The following is a 19,751-nucleotide window of genomic DNA, read 5'->3' as shown; positions in this document are numbered from 1 at the left end:
ACCAATCCACAACTAATGCAATCACAATAGCTACATCATAAATGGGCAAGTTCTAGGTGATACATTCATTTGCATCTTAATAGAGGTTCATCAACTTTCAATTATCTCTGGATGGGGAGTAACCTCAAGCCCCTGGCTGAACTCCCAATATAAGGCTGATCATGATATAGTTTAAGTACTTCAGTTATCTGTTTTAACTGTACACTAAGGACTTCTCTGTGATACCAAGGACAAGTTGTACAAGATTGGACATCTGAGGAAGATTTTACCCAACTTCTTGGACTAAACCTGTTCTGTGAGTCATTGGAGCAGCTTCTCTGAATATCCAACTTCTCCTGACATTTTACTGCTTAGGTAAGTTAAATTTTAATGCTCTAAAGTTTCATCTCCATCATATTTTTGGTAATACATTTTGAAATATGTACACTTACTTTATTGACACTGTGCAGTCCAAGGTGGTAATATGTAGTTCTTGCATAGCAATAGACTTGTGATAGCCCTTAGTATGAAATTTGCTAATAGTAAGGAATTTAAACCTTGCTTTTTACTGATTATTAGTAGAATTGTTAAGAATGTCCTTAAACATTCTCTCTTCGCCTTTAAGGATATACAACGCTAGGATTTGGCAATGTCGTTCCTTTATGATACAATACACAATCCAAGATGCAGGTACACTCTTTAAGCAAGAAGACCAATTTATACATAATTAAAGACAGATATATTTTACACTCTGCAATGATATAAAGTCTATAATAGAAAAACTATAATAAACATGAGGTTCTTTGTACACATTTTGATCAAACTATGAACCTCAGGCCTGATTCATTAGGAAAAGTAAGGCAAAAAAAGAGGCAAAAAAAGAGGAATACATTTTCTCTGGGACAAACCAATTTTAAAATCCAAAGGGTGCCAATTAGTTTATTATTTTGCACATTAGTTAAATACTGGCATTATTTTTCATGTAGCACACAAATACTTGATAGCTTTATTTTTACACTGAAATTTAAAGTTAATCTAGGACGTGCCTTACCTCAACTATACATCTGCAATCACATTTTAAATATACCTCCCCCTCCAATGCAACATGGTTTTACCAAGGTGCTTCTTTTTTTTTGCTTTAACTTTCCTTAATGAATCAGGCCCCTCAAGTTTCTTCTCATTGTTCTATTATAGAGTCTATATTCCTGCAGAGTTATATCTGTCTTTAATTATGTATGAATATGCATATTGGATTGTGCATTGTACTTTCAATCACAGTAGTGTAGCAGCTTTAATTTATTTGGAGGTTAGGGTGTCCAGATCACCCTTTCTTCAAATGTTGTATATTTTGAAGTTTGTTTCTGCCTTTTTTCTGGCCCAGCACCCTATCCATCTATCCATAGGTGTTGTTCTATTATAAAGTTTATTTTACTACTGAGTTTGACAGTATCTGTCTTTAATTATGTATAGATATGGTCTTCGTGCTTAAAGAGTGTACCTGCCTCTTGTACTGTGTATTGTACTTTAAGTCACAGCGCAGTGTAGGCTGTTTAATAGATTTGAAAATTATTGTGTGCAGACCAATCCTTCCTTGAAATTTTATGATATATATATATAACTTTCACACATTTGCTCTAAACATTTTTGTATTTTGTGGTTACAGATCGAGTCTGACCTCAAATTTGAGGACTTGTGCAATCATCTTCTAGATTAACATGGAGGACAATCAACATTTTGAGATCCAGCAGGTATCAAAAGACAACTTTCAAGTGTTGAAACAGCTGGGCCAGGGGACTTATGGTCAAGTTGTAATGGCTCAAGAGAGGGAAACTGGTAAGCCTATAGACATAAATAGGTACTAGAAAGATTTCAGCGATGGGCACAGATAAGAATTGACCCATAACATATTTATGAAGTGGGTACCGCTAAATGTGTTTGTCTTATGAAGTGTAAGTACAGTTCTTGCTCTGTAAATGTCTAATGCATGTGTTACCACAAATGAAGCTCTTTTTGGATTGCGTGCTAGAAATGAGATGGTTTCCTGCAGAAGCTACTGATGGGAAATTGTTTATCTAATGTATATTAATCATTGTACAATATTGTACTTTTTCTGATCAGGTAAATCTGTTGCCTTAAAAAAAGTGAAGAAGAACCAGACAACGCAGGAATTGTTCTTCCATGAGCTCTTTGTATCCATCTACCTATCAGGCTGTGAAGGCATCATCTCTACTCATCCCACCTTCATTCAGACTAATAACCACTACACTATGACCCAGGAGCTGGCACCTGCCGGATCCCTTCATTCCATCATTCAGCGTGGTGTAAGTAGAGCAAAATTCAGATCTCCTTAATGTGAAAAGTGTTACATGATACATTCATCCTTTGTGTTTTTATATTTATATTTGTTTTTTATATTTGGTTGACAAATATGAACCAATATGTTATCATGTGTAAATGTCCTAAAAATTTTGGAATAATATAATAGAAATTGGATATTTTTTAATATGAGGATAAAATGCTGACTTCAATTTCACTAATATTTCATAGGTTATACATTATTATTATCATTGACAACCAGTGACATTTATGTATCACAGTAGAAAATATCTGTTTTCCCACTATCTTAATATTTGCCATCTAAAAGTTTCATAAAGAAGTTTATAAGATCTTCTCTAACGGAGACACTTCTAAAATTATGTATTCTAATTTTTCAGGTTGGAATTCCAGAAGAGATGGTGAAACGATGCGCATTGCAGCTGGCCAGAGCTCTAGAGTACATGCACAGTAAATCACTGGTGCACAGGGACGTGAAACCAGATAATGTGCTTCTAATGGACAAAGATTGCCACCACATCAAGCTGAGTGACTTTGGATTAACTCAGCGTGCAGGGACCCTTGTTCCATCTATGTCACCCATCATACCATACATGTCCCCGGAACTCTGTGACTTGAAATATGGCAGTTTCTTAGCCTTGGATCCAAGTGTTGATGTCTGGGCTTTTGGTGTGCTTCTCTTTGTTGCATTCACTGGATCCTTTCCGTGGAGAAGAGCTGTGGATGAAGACCCAATTTTCCAGGAGTTCATCAACTGGCAAAGTCTTGTACGACAAATTGCATCTCCAAGATCCTTCGCGAAATTCAGTAGGAAGGCTCAGGATATGTTCCATGTTCTGCTCTCAAAAGATCCTACCATCAGGTATCCAGTAGGTGTTGTCCTGAATAATCTTGACTTTCAATGGGGAGTTGAAGATATTCCAGAGGAAGTCTTTCAGATTGTGGTAGAAGAAGAAGATAATGAAATCAGAGACGACGAAGCCCAAGGCATCATAATAGAGGGAGAAGATGAATTTATTATTGTTGAAAGCCCCAGTGATGTGGACTATATCATTGTGACCTATACCTCAGAAGAATCCTTCTCTAATTATAGTCCCTCAACGTTGAGTTTTTGGACAGAAAACAGCCTTAATCTGGGATCTGAAGTAGAGATTGGTTAGACCTCACCATTATAATAGATACATTTGGAAAGGCAATATTCAATTTCAAACCCAATGCAACCTATTACTAATGTAAGTATAGTAACTGCTATCACTGGAATTGTTCATGTGAACATTTGTCCTCTATTGCCGGGACGCGGCGCTACAGTAAAGAGCGTTCGGCCGTTGTCTTGCCAACGGTCGGGTACTAGGCGGAAATTGCATCCCGGTAGTCAAGGTGATGATCGGGACGCCATGTGGCACAGGAAGCAAGCCGCGGTGGCTGTGAGTACCGCCGCGGCTCGTTACAGTACCCCCCCCACTTGAAGAGGGGTTAAGGGACCCCGACACCCAGGTTTCTTAGGGAATTTTTTGAAGAACTACTTCAGATGTCTTGTAGCATGAAGTTGTCTTTGCGGAACCCAGGAGCGATCTTCCAAACCGCAATTCCTCCACTGTACTAGGAAGTGCACCTGACCCTGCACCTTCTTAGAATCGAGAATCTTCTGAATGATATATCTTTAGAACCCGGTTTGTTCCGATTCCATACATGCGAACTTGGAGGCTGGGATTGATTTAGGTATAGCACAGGTTTAAGCATGGAGCAATGGAATGTGTTGGGGATCCTCAACGAACCAGAAATTTGCAATCTAAAAGCTACGGAATTAATCTGCTTGACAATGAGGAAGGGACCTATGAATTTAGGCCCCAGTTTCCTGCAAGGCTGTCTGAGCCTAATATTTCATGTAGAAAGCCACACTTTCTGGCCCACTTTAAGGGAGCAGGTGGTACGGTGGCGATCCAAAATTTTTTTTTCAGGCTTGTATAAAAGAGGACTGAACTTTTTTCCAGATTACCTTAAGATCACCAGCTGTGGAACAAATGTCCGGAATACCAGCAGATTTGAGGGAATACAAGGAGTTGGACCTGGGATGAAAACCAAAATTACAGTAGAATGGGGAGGTTTGAGTAGATGAATGACATGAATTATTGTAGGCAAACTCCGCCCAGAGTAACAAAGAGGACCAGTTGTCGTGAAATTCTGAAGTAAAACATCGTAAGAACTGTTCTAAGGACTGGTTAACCCTTTCAGTTTGCCCATTAGACTGAGGGTGGTATGCAGATGAAAGACTGATCTTGATTCCAAGAAGGGTACAGAAAGATTTCCAGCATAGTGCTATGGATTGGGACCCACGATCAGAAGCGATATCAATAGGAAGTCCATGTAGACAGAAAATATGCTGGATGAACAGGATAGCCAAATCTCGAGCACTAGGAAGCTTGGTTAATGGTATGAAGTGTGACATCTTTCTGAATCTGTCTACCACGACCCATATGGTGTTGTGTCCTGCAGAGAGATGCAGATCGACTATAAAGTCCATGGACAAGTGTGTCCAAGGTTTTGCAGGAATGGGCAATGGAACCAACTGGCCTACAGGGCGATTCCTGGGAATTTTGTTCTTAGCAAGAGAGGACATTGCTCCTGACGTCAGCAGGTAATGATGGCCACCATACGGTACGGGGGAGGATTTCCGAGGATTTCTGAATTCCAGGATGTCCAGCAGTTTTACTATTATGTGCTTCTGCAAGAACTACCTTCCTTAAATGGACTGGAACAAATAAACGTCCCTCCGGGATATTATCAGGAGCTAATCTTTGAAACCTTTTTGAAGTGTGATGCTCAGGTCTTGGGTTAGCCCAGCATGGATTACGGAAGAGGGAATTATAGGCTCCGGATTTGTAACTGGAACATGGTGTGCCAAGAAGCTTCGGGACCAAGCATCAGCTCGGACATGTTTAGAACCTGGTCGGTAGGTGATCACAAAATTTAAACGGGTGAAGAATAAAGACCAACAGCCCTGTCTGGGGTTCAGGCGTTTGGCCGACTGTATGTATTGTAAGTTCTTATGGTCCGTAATGACAAAGATTCGATGTGTAGCACCCTCCAGCCAATGTCGCCTCTCCTCAAAGGCCCATTTAATTGCTAATAGTTCTCTATTGCCCACATTGTATTTGGCTTCTGCTGATGAGAACTTACGGGAGAAGTAGACACGTGGGTGTAGGCGGTGAGTATGAGAGTCCTTCTGTGATAAGATAGCACCAGCACCGACATCAGAGGCATCGACTTCAAGAACAAATGGTTTTTCAGGATCCGGGTGTCTAAGGACCTGAGCGGATACAAAGACTTTCTTCAAGCTTTCAAATGTGGATACTGCTTGAGGCAACCAGTTAGTTGGGTCCATTCCTTTGCGGGTCAGGGTGACAATAGGAGCCACAATGTCAGCAAAGCCACGAATGAACCTTCTATAATAATTGGTGAAGCCCAGGAGCCTCTGTACCGCCTTGAGATTATTTGGTTGCACCCAATCCAGAATAGCTTGGACCTTGGTTGGATCCATGGAGAATCCCTCAGAAGAGATTACGTAACCCAGGAAGGATACCTTCTGCACCTCAAACTCACACTTTTCAAGTCTGGCGTAAAGGTGGTGTTCTCATAACTTCTGTAGAACCTGTTTGACGCAACCCCGATGTATAGATAATGATTTTTAATATATGAAGATGTCGTCTAAATAGACCACCACAAAATAGTCAAGGAACTCCCGAAGAACTTCGTTATCAGATCTTGGAACACTGCAGGTGCATTGCTAAGACCAAACGGCATGACCAGATATTCATAGTGGCCAGAATGTGTATTAAACGCCGTCTTCTATTCATCTACTTCTTTGATACGGATGATTTTATATGCTCCCCGAAGATCGATTTTAGTGAAGACTGTAGCGCCTTTTACATGATCGAATAGTACGGAGATGAGAGGAAGGGGATAGGTGTTCTTGACTGTAATGAGATTCAGTCCTCGATAGTCGATACAGGGTCTTAGTCCTCCATCTTTTTTAGATACGAAGAAGCATCCAGCTTCTACTGGAGATTTAGATGGCTTGATGAAACCTTTCTCTAAGTTTTCATCAATATATTCCTGCATTGATTTGGTCTCCGGACCAGACAGAGAGCACAAGCGTCCCTTGGGTAACTTGGAACCAGGAATAAGCTCGATAGCACAGTCAAAGTCACGGTGAGGTGGTAAAGTGTCAGCAGCCTTTTTGGAGAACACATCCCAGAACTCATGATATTGTGAGGGAAGCTGCTCAGGAATTGACTGAATGATTCGCAGAGGCATAGTTAAGCAAGACTGTGTACACTAAGAGCTCCACTGGATAATTTCTCCTTTCACCCAATCCACAACAGGGTTATGACGGGAAAGCCAAGGATGGCCCAGAATCAACGGAACTGACGAACAGTCGATAAGGAAGAAGGTCATGGACTCTGAGTGGAGACCTCCTATGTTTAATTGCAGTAGCGGGGTCTCCCAGATAATCTTGCCACCAGGCAATGGATTCCCATCTAAGCCACAGACAGTAATAGCAGACTTGAGCTTCACAGTCGGAATTCCAGCAGAGCGGGCAAACCCAATGTCAAGAAAGTTGCCCGCAGATCCACTATCAATGAAGGCTGACAGAGCCACGGAACAGGCACTGAAAGTGACTTATGCAGGAATAAGGACAGCATTCTTTGAGGAAACAATTTGCAAACCTAAGTGAACCTTCCCCTCGTTCCCTAGGCATGCTCCTTTTTCAGGTTTGATAGGACAAAAATGGGAGAAGTGGCCTTTATTACCACAGTAGAGACAGAGACCTTGTGATTGCCTTCTGTTTCTTTCCTCAGGAGAGAGGCGATATGCCTCTAACTGCATGGGTTTCTTAATATCCGTAAGAACGGGAATATGCAGGCTGAAAGGAAAATGTCTCTTTCTCGGTCTTCCTCTCCTTAATTCTCCTGTCAATTTTAATGGCGAGTTGCATAAGGGTCTCCAACGAGGTGGGAGAAGGATACTGCACCAGTGAATCTTTGATCTGCTCTGATTGTCCTAGACAAAACTGGCTGTGTAATGCTGGATCATTCTTTTCACTGTCAGATGACCATCGGCGGAACTCAGCACAGTATTCCTCTGCAGAACGTTGTCCTTGCTTTAGTGTAAATGAGCCTCAGCGGAGGCAACTCGGTCAGGGTCGTCGTAGAGCAGACCCAATGCATTAAAGAAGGCTTCCATAGATTGCATGGTAGGACTCGTCTGAGGCAGGGTGAAGGCCTAGGACTGAGGGTCACCCTGAAGGAGGGAGATGACAATCCTGACCCTCTGCTGTTCCGAACCAGAAGACCGAGGTCTCAGCTGAAAGTAGAGCTTACAGCTCTCCTTAAAGTTCTGGAACAGGGCTCTATTTCCGGAGAACCGATCTGGCAAATTTAACTTGGGTTCATCAGCGGAACCGGAAATGGCTAGTGTAGTCCAGGAGTTCTCCTCTTGAGCGGACAAACGCTGGGACAATCCCTGGATCATTTGATACAGGGACCCGCCAGAGCTTGAAATGGAGACAATTTGGTTCCGCTTCCATCCATCCCAATTTCGTCTCCGGAATGTCTGTATGGCCGGTTATAATGTTAGGCTGCTGGCCCTGAGCAGCCCACAGAGCTAGATGACGGAGATCTTCGCCTATAGCGCCGCCTTTCCTTTAGAGCTTGACGCGCTCATCGGTACTCGGATGCCTCCAGAACTTAGCTCCAAGTGTAGTGTGGGTTGGTAATGCAGGACCACAGTGGCGGGCCCGGAGACTGGTAGAAGGTAGCGGGTAGTCAAAACGATAGCCAAGGTCAAGGGTCACAGGCAAGCAGGGTAATCGTAAAACACGCCAGAGGTCAGGCTCACAGGCACGGTAGCAAGGTCCAAGGTACACGTAAGAAGTGTCAGGGTCACGGGCAAAACAGGCAGAGTCCAGTAATCCAAGCAGGGGTCATACACAGAGAATCAAACAGAGTATCCACAGGACAGGGAGTAGCAAATAGGAGCAGGTCAGCAAGACTGGGCAGAAAGCTATAACCGGCAGGGAGGCTGCAGACCTCACTGCCCTAAATACACCAGTCAGCCAACCAGAGCCTAGCTCTGAAATTGCACACAGGCCCCTGCTAATTAATAAATTAAACCTTAATAGCCTACAGCTATTACTTAGCTTTGCACATGCGCCCGGCTGTCCTCTGTTGACGGGACGCAGCGCTACAGTCAAGAGCGTCCGGCCCTTGCATTGGCAATGGTTGGGTACTAGGCGGAAATTATGTCACAGTCGTCAAGGTGGCGGCCGGGATGCCAGGGGGCACAGGAACCGAGCCGCGGCGGCTGTGAGTACCACCGCGGCTCGTGACAGAGTGGTGGAGTTTGTCATATGGGTGATTTTTCTCAATATTAAGTAATATTCTATATTTGTCTTACTGTTATCTCTTCATTGCACCTGTTTTAACTCATTTTTGTGGTTTGCATATATGCAATATATTTTGATTACCATATTAAATGTAATTCAATGTAGTTATTGGAAGGTGAAAGATGATTTTAACATTGTGGCTGAGATATAGAATTAATGTTTAGATAACAGTTTGGTTTCTGATCCCACCAACATTTTTATTAATAATAAAAAAGATAAACTCCAACTTTTAATTATATAGATTTATAAAATAGATTCCAGCATTTTTAATGTAAAAAGTATAGACTTCTGTTAAACATTGATGCAATTACATTATACTTTATTGCAATCACTGTTCTTTTCTTCTATTAACGAGCTAAAGGTTCAACAGTGTTTAGACAAGTGGGTGTTTGAATATCCTAAAAAGTAACTATTCTCCAAATGTGTGAGCATCACATACAAGAAATTTCTCTCTAATATTTAACTCGGCACAGTATCTGTATCTCCATGTCATCTGTCCCTAGACTGTCTGTCTTTAATTATGACATCTAAATAAACTGATTCTCTGTGACATCAGATTCAACACTTTCTCCTTTTCTTATGCATCTCTCCCTCTCTGAAATCTATCTCAAGACTCTCTCTATTTTCCCCACGTGCCAGTTCTGGAAGGCCTGAGGGGGCACAGCAGGCTATGCAGCCTAAGGGGCATAACACCAGGCAAAAAGCCTCGGGGAAGCACAGTACCAGGTTATAGGCCTGCGGGCAAGTTCTGGCATGAGGCCTGTGGGTTGAAAGTGGCATTAGGATAGTAATTAGGTAGTAATTTCTTATAGTGAGACCATGACCAGTCTGTCCCCATTGAATGTGTAGGCAGCCATTTCGTGGTGTACTTGGACTGTGAGGCCTAGTAACTGTAAGCATTTGTGATGTTGTCCAGTTAGGAAAAACACTGTGCTGTCTGTTATTGTCTTGTCTATGTATCTTTCTTAATATTTTTTTCTATAGGATCCAGATATCAGGCCCCCATTAAAGGTAGACTTTTGCTATTCAGTAACGTTTGCATTCTGTGCCTTGCGTACCTTCGAACTGTAGGGTAAGTAGTTCACTACACCCATCAGAGGTTTCGTGTTAGTGTTGTGCATCAGCCAATCACTTAGACTGTTAATAGGATCAGGTGCTGCTTGTTTGCTGTTATTAAGATGTAGAATAATTCTGGTGTGGGAGGCACGTTAGTGCTAGGGAGATAGTTCTGTGGTGGTGGTGTTGTCGTGTCACACCTGTTTCTAGGTTCCAAGTGGCAGCATAGAGACCGTTATCAAGAAGACTTTTTCCTAGTGAGTAACATTTTCCGGCTTTGTTTCTTTCTTGGTAGGGCCCTCATCCATACCATGATGAGTAGGGTGTTCAGGCGGGATTTTTCCCTGTCCCGATTGTCCATAGCTCCCTGCCCAGGCCTAGAGCAAATCGAGGTATTGGCAAGTGTAGTAGAGTGAAAAGTCTCTACTCCTGGCCTTCACCTCATACACCTCTTCTTCCAGCCGCAACATTGGAATTTGTCAGCTTTCCTCCCTAGGCGGAAGTGCTAGGGGGACGCGCTCCCTGTGACTCAAAATTATCTCTGTGACATCTCTCTCTAAAATGTCTCTCCCTCTCTGTGATTTATGGCTCTAACCCATCTCTCTCTTTGTGACATCATGATCTGGAACATCTCTCTCATCTCAGACATTAAACAGTCTCTCTATCTCTCTTTCTCTCTGACTACTGACTTTAGACAATTTCCTCTGACATCTGACTCAAAACAGTCTTTTTCTCTGAAATCTGACTCTAGAATGTCTCTCTCTGTGGCATCTCTCTAATATTTCTCTCCCTGTCTGTGACAACTGCCTCAAGACCATCTCTTTCTATGTGTTGTATTTCTGAAGTCAGTCTCTCTCTCTCTATCTCTTTGACAATGGACACTAGGCCACCTCTTCCTGTCTGTGACTTTTGACTCTAGACCTTATCCTATATGACATCTGGCTAAGGATCATCTCTCGCTCTCTTTCTCTTTAAAGTCTGACTACAGACTGTCTCTTACGCTTATGAGCAGCATCAGTTGAGATCACAGTCCTTAGTATCCAGGCCGCTCATGCAGATGAGCACTATATCTATAAAAAATGTTTTCATTTTATAAAAGTTGTAATTTATATTTTATTAAGTATTATTATATAGAGCAGTGGTGGAAGTGGGGGTATATACGGTGGTAAGCCATATCGTCACTTCTCCTACTGCCGTCATTGTAAAACTATCAGATTCCATTCATTTAAATTCTCATTACATTCTTCATACCACCATTTCTATACACCCACTTTGACCACTAATAGAGAGTACCTAATAAAAACTGGTGTATACACACACAGATGAAATATGTCCAAGCATGCAGACAACCCAAAACACACGATACTCTGCTGTAGTTCATTTACTTTTATGGATTTTTCTAGTGTAAGATAGAGGAAGCAAGTCACTTACAGCTTATTATCCCACCTGGGATTAGTTATCACTAGTAGAATAACATATGGTTACAGGACAATGGGCTTGTGACTATCCAGCACAATTCTTGTTACTTGGCCTGTACATCAGCATCTGAATACAATCCCCTCCCAGGACACTGCTATGTAGTGACCATATGATTGTGTTGTGTATGATGTGGATGGGCGGATGTTGTTTTCTGATCTTTTCACTGAGAGCAAATCCATATTCTCCCAGCATGAACTTGGCTGGAAACCTTCTCTAGTTCTTTGCTGAAGCCCTCTTCATGTGTCTGGGTTACCACCCTCAATTGAGAACATAAGTTGCATCTAAGAGACATTATTCCACAACTCTTGAAAATTTAATTGTTGCAAATAAACTTACGGATCAAACCGTAAATTGATGAACTGTGCATGAAATGCATTCTTTGTTTAGTCTGAAATGTATCTCTGTGGGTGTGAATATAATGTAACACATAAAATGTAAACAAGCTCTTACTGCTTTTATGTCAAACATATATCTCACTTTCTATTCTTTCTGATTTATTTTTATTTCCCTCACCTTGGACTGAATGTTCTCTGTTTACCATTAGTTGGAATTTGCATTTAGACAGACAATACACTTTCCTATGCTGGATCAGAGATCAATATTCTAAATGTATATCTGCAGATAATATATAAGATCCCAATGGAGAGCAGTCTTCATAGGTTTCCAGACAACAACCCTCCCTGAACCTGTACATGGAAGAGATGGGTGAAGAGATGGATAGATCATCAAGGATTTAGTTTATAGACTGGCTGTATTTGAAACAGACAAGGTACAACCTCAGCTCTGACAGTAAAACCCTACCGGTCCAAGCAGGGAGTCTCAGAATCTCCATATATTGCAATATATGTTTTTATTAAAATATGTTTTTTAGAGAAAGAAAGAAAGAATGATAGAAAAATGTTAACATGAAGAACAAAGAAAATATGTATAATTAACAGCGTAAATAAAACACAAGATGTAAATTAAAATAACACAAGGAATATACCCACTTCCCAGGTGTGGTCCATTGAGTTCCCCATAATTATTCACTGAATAGTTATGTAAAAGTAATTTAAGTGGCCATAATCCCCAGAAGAAATAAGTGCTTGTTACCTGACTGTTGATATAGCAAACTATTTGTAGTTATAATAAACCACTGTGTTACCCATTGTGTTCATCAATTGTTTTCATTTAAATTTAATTCTTATTTTTAATTTTCGTTTAGGTATTTAAAAAGTTGTGTTCCAACAAGACTGGAGGATCATCTAATAATGTTCTGGTTTCATGCCAAGTACAGTATATGAAGCAGATGTGAACATATGTTGAGTGTATATGTGGCATCATGTCAATAAAGCTTTTCCATATTTCAAAGAAGTTCTTTGTACATAATTTCTTATTTATGGAGGATTCCACCCAATCCAGGCGCAATACATGGAATAGATAATTATGAAAAGGGACATGGTAGGAGACTCGTTGTTAATCCACACGTATAGGATGTCTATTTTGACCACAGTGGAGATCAGCAAAAAGTTTTCTCCTCCTGTTGGTCATTCTAGAGGACTTGGTAATTATAACTAGAATAGCCCATTCCGGAAACAAGGGTACATAATTAAGAGGGATTGTCATATTTGTTTCCAAAAACGGGAAATCAAGGGACATTGTGGCACTATATGTTAATGAAAAATTCACAGCGTTTTGTGATCTTGTGTGGCCTGCCACTTCACGGCTGAGCTGTTCTTACTCTTGGATGTTTCCACTTTACAATAACATAACTTACAGGTGGCCGGGGCAAACGGAGCCGGGCACATATGGGAGAAACTGGCTTATTGGAAAGGTGGTATTATATAACATTGTTACATTGAAAGTCAAGGAGCTCTTCAGTATGACCTGTTGAATTAATTTCCAGAATAAATCAATATTGTCCAGTCCAACTGTAGATTTTGCAATAAAAAGAGATTTACTTCATTTATAGATCAGAGAGAATGTCCGCTCAGAGCGCTGCAGGTCAATTTGAAAACTTTTACAATGGTGGGTGTGTTTACAAAATGATGTCATCACAGAGGTCACATGGATGGCTCACAATGAATCAGGATTAACTTCACGGATCTACTTTCTTAGAAGAGATATTTGCTCAAGATATAGTTCCAGCCTTTTCACAGTATTGCACCAGCAATTCCTCAAAATAATAATATGTATTATAACAATAATATATAATATTATTGCAAATCAGGTTGCTGACAATAAATGTTGTTATTATTATTATTATTATTATTATATATACAACTTTAACAGACCCATTCTACTGCTATTGTGTGACTATGGAGATTGCTGGCCGTGTGCCTGATTTTATGCAATGGTTAGCAAAGGATCTGGCTGAAATGGCCAAAAACACTACTTGGAAGCGGTGCCCACATACTTTTGGCTATGTTGTGTATATTGTGTGGATCAAGGAGAACGGGATCACAGCATTACAGGAATTAGTCTGACCAATCTCTTACTACATCACATGACTTATCTGGTGTATCCAACCACAGGACGTGGAGGAGAACTGACTAGAGCTATGTGTTCTATTACATGACTGCTGCATATGACATGTAAGTATGGACCTACAGCTGAAGGTGCTGCTGGGTCTTGCACATCAGTGACATTGATTTTACTTTCCACATATCACCCCCTGTGTCATGTATGACTGACATCCCATCTGTGTCATTGGAGCACAGCCATTGCTAAGGGCAGTTGCTGTTTGGAAGGGCTACATCAAATTTAATTTTAATCAATGGTAAATGTAATAAACACAATTACTATTATTACTAATGCAACCTTCAATCAAAGGTCAACTTATAGGGCCTGATTCATCTTTAAATACAAGTCTAATTGGGTGCTGTTGCTGGTGTAAAACTGCACATGCGCCAGAACGAGACTTTCACCAGTGAACCCAGATGCATGCAATTTATGTCCCTATGCAAATGACACTTACAAAAGCCTTCGATTTAAAGAGCAGAGCAAGCGTGGGAAAGGGTGGACGCAATGTTCAATATGGGCGTGACTACACAGATGCTGCTGATTCAAGGTCAGGGCAACTTGTATGTACATGATTTGTAGCCGTATTATTTGCAACAGCTACAGGGCAGATGTAAGTGCCGACTTATAGTAATCACTATACACATGCACATGTGCCTGAACAGGTGTCTGCAAGTAAGAGAAACTACAAAAAATTCTTTGCATGTACAGTATGCGCTAAGAACATGCTGTAAAATAATGTAAATAAAAACCTTTTTAAACATTTTTTTTTTGAATGAATATAGTATTAAGAGTTGCAAATTAGTTTTAGGAATTTTTTTCTGGTGGAACTTTAAATTGCACTTATGTATTGTGCATATTCTGCAGTCTGTTCTGTCAATCTACATACGGCAACAAATAGCAAGAATGTACTTATACCGAGTTTGAAATGGTTAAAATGGAAATCCCATCAACGATTGGATTTGAATATTATGAGAACTACGCACATGCTTCTTTAAAACGCTTGTTGCTTCCGACATAATTCAGGCCTATAATATTTACTTAAGCATATATTTTATATCTTTCCAAATAATAAAAAGTAACATTTATAAAAATCCATTGTATTCTAATTCATTAGGCATTATAACAGTTAAAGTTGTTAAGTACTCAAATGTTGCAGTCATATTCAGCATTACAGTCATACACGCCAATGTTTTAAAGTTGGTCGCACATATTGTTTGTTTATTTATTTTTATATGCTCACTAACCCCCCGCCTTTCGGAATAAACCATTAAATATTAAAATCCAGTATGGTTCCTACTTGTTGGTAGAATGCACAATTATGTTTAAAGCCAACAACATTGTTAACCTAAAATATATATTTCAAGTGATTTTTTTTCCCATGTACGTTTCTGTTTTGGGCATAACTGTTAAGGGTGGAAAGATTGTAACAATTACAAAGTCTTCAAATCATGTATATACATTACATTGAAGAAATAATAATACAACATAATTCCCTCCCTGCCATCCATTGTGACCAATCCACAACTAATGGAATCACAATAGCTTCATCATAAATGGGCAAGTTCTAGGTGATACATTCATTTGCATCTTAATAGAGGTTCATCAACTTTCAATTATCTCTGGATGGAGAGTGACCTCAAGCCCCTGGCTGAACTCCCAATATAAGGCTGATCATGATGTAGTTTAAGTACTTCAGTTATCTGTTGTAACTGTACACTAAGGACTTCTCTGTGATACCAAGGACAAGTTGTACAAGATTGGACATCTGAGGAAGATTTTACCCTACTTCTTGGACTAAACCTGTTCTGTGAGTCATTGGAGCAGCTTCTCTGAATATCCAACTTCTCCTGACATTTACTGCTTAGGTAAGTTCAATTTTAAATCTCTAAAGTTTCATCTCCATCATATTTTTGGTAAAACTTTTTGAAATATGTACACTTACTTTATTGACACTGTGCAGTACAAGGTGGTAATATGTAGTTCTTGGATAGCAATAGACTTGTGATAGCCCTTAATATGAAATTTGCTAATAGTAAGGAATTTAAACCTTGCATTTTACTGATTATTAGTAGAATTGTTAAGAATGTCCTCATACATCCTCTCTTCACCTTTAAGGATATACAATGCTAGGATTTGGCAATATCGTTCCTTTATGATACGATACACAATCCAAGTTGCAGGTACACTCTTTAAGCAAGAAGACCAATTTATACATAATTAAAGACAGATATATTTTACACTCTGCAATGATATAAAGTCTATAATAGAAAAACTGTAATAAACATGAGGTTCTTTGTACACATTTTGATCAAACTATGAACCTCAGGCCTGATTCATTAAGGAAAGTAAGGCAATAAAAGAGGAATACATTTTCTCTGGGACAAACAAATTTTAAAATACAAAGGGTGCCAATTAGTTTATTATTTTGCACATTAGTTAAATACTGGTGTTATTTTTCATGTAGCACACAAATACTTGATAGCTTTATTTTTACACTGAAATTTAAAGTTAATCTAGGACGTGCCTTTCTCAACTATACATCTGCAATCACATTTTAAATTTACCTCCCCCTCCAATGCAACATGGTTTTACCAAGGTGCTTTTTTTTTTTTTTTTTTGCTTTAACTTTCTTTAATGAATCAGGCCCCTCTAGTTTCTTCTCATTGTTCTATTATAGAGTTTATATTCCTGCAGAGTTATATCTGTCTTTAATTATGTATGAATATGCTTATTGGATTGTGCATTGTACTTTCAATCACAGTAGTGTAGCAGCTTTAATTTATTTGGAGATTAGGGTGTCCAGACCACCCTCTCTTCAAATGTTGTATATTTTGAAGTTTGTTTCTGCCTTTTTTCTGGCCCAGCACCCTATCCATCTATCCATAGGTGTTGTTAATTAGAGCAGTCTGGATCCTACCTACCATGTAGTTTATAGGCCTAAATGAGGCAAGTCCCATAATATAAAATTATCAATTGTTAGTGTGAAATAGGTGACCTTGATGTCATAGATGGACACCCACTGTTTGATCAAACTGTGCACTAAGAACCTCAGGTTGATTCTCATTGTTCTATTATAGAGTTTATTTTACTGCTGAGTTTGACTGTATCTGTCTTTAATTATGTATAATATGGTCTTCGTGCTTAAAGAGTGCACCTGCCTCTTGTACTGTGTATTGTACTTTAAGTCACAGCAGTGTAGCCTGTTTAATAAATTTGAAAATTATTGTGTGCAGACCAATCCTTCCTTGAAATTTTATGATATATAATATATATATATATATATATATATATATATATATATATATATATACATAAAACTTTCACACATTTGCTCTAAACATTTTTGTATTTTGTGGTTACAGATCGAGTCTAACCTCAAACTTGAGGACTTGTGCAATCATCTTCTAGATTAACATGGAGGACAATCAACATTTTGAGATCCAGCAGGTATCAAAAGACAACTTTCAAGTGTTGAAACAGCTGGGCCAGGGGACTTATGGTCAAGTTGTAATGGCTCGAGAGAGGGAAACTGGTAAGATAATAGTCATAAATAGGTTCTAGAAAGATTTCAGCAATGGGCATAGATAACAATTGATCCATAACATGTGGGTACCGCTAAATGTGTTTGTCTTATGACGTGTAAGTACAATTCTTGCTCTGTAAATGTCTAATGCATGTGTTTCCTCAAATATGGCTTTTTTTTGAATTGCATACTAGAAATGAGATGGTTTCCTGCAGAAGCTACTGATGGGAAATTGTTTAACTAATGTATATTAATCAATGTACAACATTGTACTTTTTCTGATCAGGTAAATCTGTTGCTTTAAAAAAAGTGAAGAAGAACCAGACCACACAGGAATCGTTCTTCCATGAGCTCTTTGTATCCATCTACCTGTCAAGCTGTGAAGGCATCATCTCTACTCATCCCACCTTCATTCAGACTAATAACCACTACACCATGACCCAGGAGCTGGCACCTGCCGGATCCCTTCATTCTCTCATTCAGCGTGGTGTAAGTAGAGCAAAATTCAGATCTCCTTAATGTGAAAAGTGTTACATGATACATTCATCCTTTGTGTTTTTATATTTATATTTGTTTTTATATTTGGTTGATAAATATGAACCAATATGTTATCATGTGTAAATGTCCTTAAAATTTTGGAATAATATAATACAAATTGGATATTTTTTAATATGAGGATAAAATGCTGACTTCAATTTCACTAATATTTCATAGGTTATATATTATTATTATTATTATTATTATTATTATTATTATTATTATTGTTATTATCATTGACAACCAGTAACATTTATGTATCACAGTAGAAAATATCTGTCTCCCCACTATCTTAATATTTGCCATCTATAAGTTTCATAAAGAAGTTTAAAATATCATTTCTAATGGAGACACTTCTAAAAATATGTATTCTAATTTTTCAGGTTGGAATTCCAGAAGAGATGGTGAAACGTTGCGCAATGCAGCTTGCCAGAGCTCTAGATTACATGCACAGTAAATCACTGGTGCACAGGGACGTGAAGCCAGATAATGTGCTTCTAATGGACAAAGATTGCCACCACATCAAGCTGAGTAACTTTGGATTAACTCAGCGTGCAGGGACCCTTGTTCCATCTATGTCACCCATCATACCATACATGTCCCCGGAACTCTGTGACTTGAAATATGGCAGTTTCTTAGCCTTGGATCCAAGTGTTGATGTCTGGGCTTTAGGTGTGCTTCTCTTTGTTGCATTCACTGGATCCTATCCGTGGAGAAGAGCTGTGGATAAAGACCCACTTTTCCAGGAGTTCATCAACTGGCAAAGTCTTGTACGACAAATTGCATCTCCAAGATCCTGGCAGAAATTCAGTAGAAAGGCTCAGGATATGTTCCATGTTCTGCTCTCCAAAGATCCTACCATCAGGGATCCAGTAGGCATTGTCCTGAATAATCTTGACTTTCAATGGGGAGTTGAAGATATTCCAGAGGAAGTCTTTCAGATTGTGGTAGAAGAAAAAGATAATGAAATCAGAGAAGACGAGGCCCAAGTCATTATAATAGAGGAAGAAGATGTATTTATTAATGTTGAGAGCCCCAGTGATGTGGAATATATCATTGTGACCTATACCTCAGAAGAATCATTTTCTAATTATAGCCCCTCAACGTTGAGTTTTTGGACAGAAAACAGCCTTAATCTGGGATCTGAAGTAGAGATTGGCTAGACCTCACCATTATAATAGATACATTTGGAAAGGCAATATTCAATTTCAAAGCCAATGCAACCTATTATTAATGTAAGTATAGTAACTGCTATCACTGGAATTGTTCATGTGAACATTTGTCCTCTGTTGCCGGGACGCGGCGCTACAGTGAAGAGCGTTCGGCTGTTGTCTTGGCAACGGTCGGGTACTAGGCGGATATGACATCCCGGTCGTCAAGGTGACGACCGGGACACCATGGGGCACAGGAAGCAAGCCGCGGTGGCTATGAGTACCGCCGTGGCTCGTTACAGTACCCCCCCCACTTGAAGAGGGGTTAAGGCACCCCGACACCCAGGTTTCTTAGGGAATTTTTTGAAGAACTCCTTCAGATGTCTTGTAGCATGAAGTTGTCTTCGTGGAACCCAGGAGCGATCTTCCAAACCGCGATTCCTTCACTGTACTAGGAAGTGCACCTGACCCTGCACCTTCTTAGAATCGAGAATCTTCTGAATGATATATCTTTGAGGTTTGTTCCTATTCCGTACATGCGAACTTGGAGGCTGGGATTGATTTGGGTATAGCACAGGTATAAGCAGGGAGCAATGGAATGTGTTGGGGATCCTAAACGAACCAGAAATTTGCAATCTAAAAGCTACGGAATTAATCTGCTTGACAATGAGAAAGGGACCGATGAATTTAGGACCCAGTTTCCTACAAGGCTGTCTGAGCCTAATATTTCATGTAGAATGCCACA

At 39.7% G+C, this 19,751-nt stretch overlaps 2 protein-coding genes across 2 annotated transcripts; both read left to right on the top strand.

Moving 5' to 3' along the window:
- Positions 1 to 1,694: 1,694 nt before the first annotated feature.
- LOC142143101 (serine/threonine-protein kinase SBK1-like) lies at positions 1,695 to 3,473 on the top strand. Its single transcript, XM_075200814.1, has 3 exons — positions 1,695 to 1,812; positions 2,098 to 2,300; positions 2,694 to 3,473. The coding sequence occupies exons 1-3, from the start codon at positions 1,695 to 1,697 to the stop codon at positions 3,471 to 3,473; spliced, it is 1,101 nt and encodes a 366-aa protein (XP_075056915.1).
- A 13,736-nt stretch (positions 3,474 to 17,209) lies between these two features.
- LOC142143100 (serine/threonine-protein kinase SBK1-like) lies at positions 17,210 to 19,018 on the top strand. The gene is made up of 3 exons (XM_075200813.1): positions 17,210 to 17,327; positions 17,605 to 17,807; positions 18,239 to 19,018. Exons 1-3 carry the CDS (start codon positions 17,210 to 17,212, stop codon positions 19,016 to 19,018), a joined length of 1,101 nt encoding a protein of 366 aa, XP_075056914.1.
- Positions 19,019 to 19,751: the final 733 nt, after the last annotated feature.

This window comes from Mixophyes fleayi, chromosome 3, assembly GCF_038048845.1.
Source record: "Mixophyes fleayi isolate aMixFle1 chromosome 3, aMixFle1.hap1, whole genome shotgun sequence".
Lineage (NCBI taxonomy): Eukaryota > Metazoa > Chordata > Amphibia > Anura > Limnodynastidae > Mixophyes > Mixophyes fleayi.
Note: the sequence above shows the minus strand (reverse complement) of the source record. Positions and strands in the feature narration are given on the sequence as shown.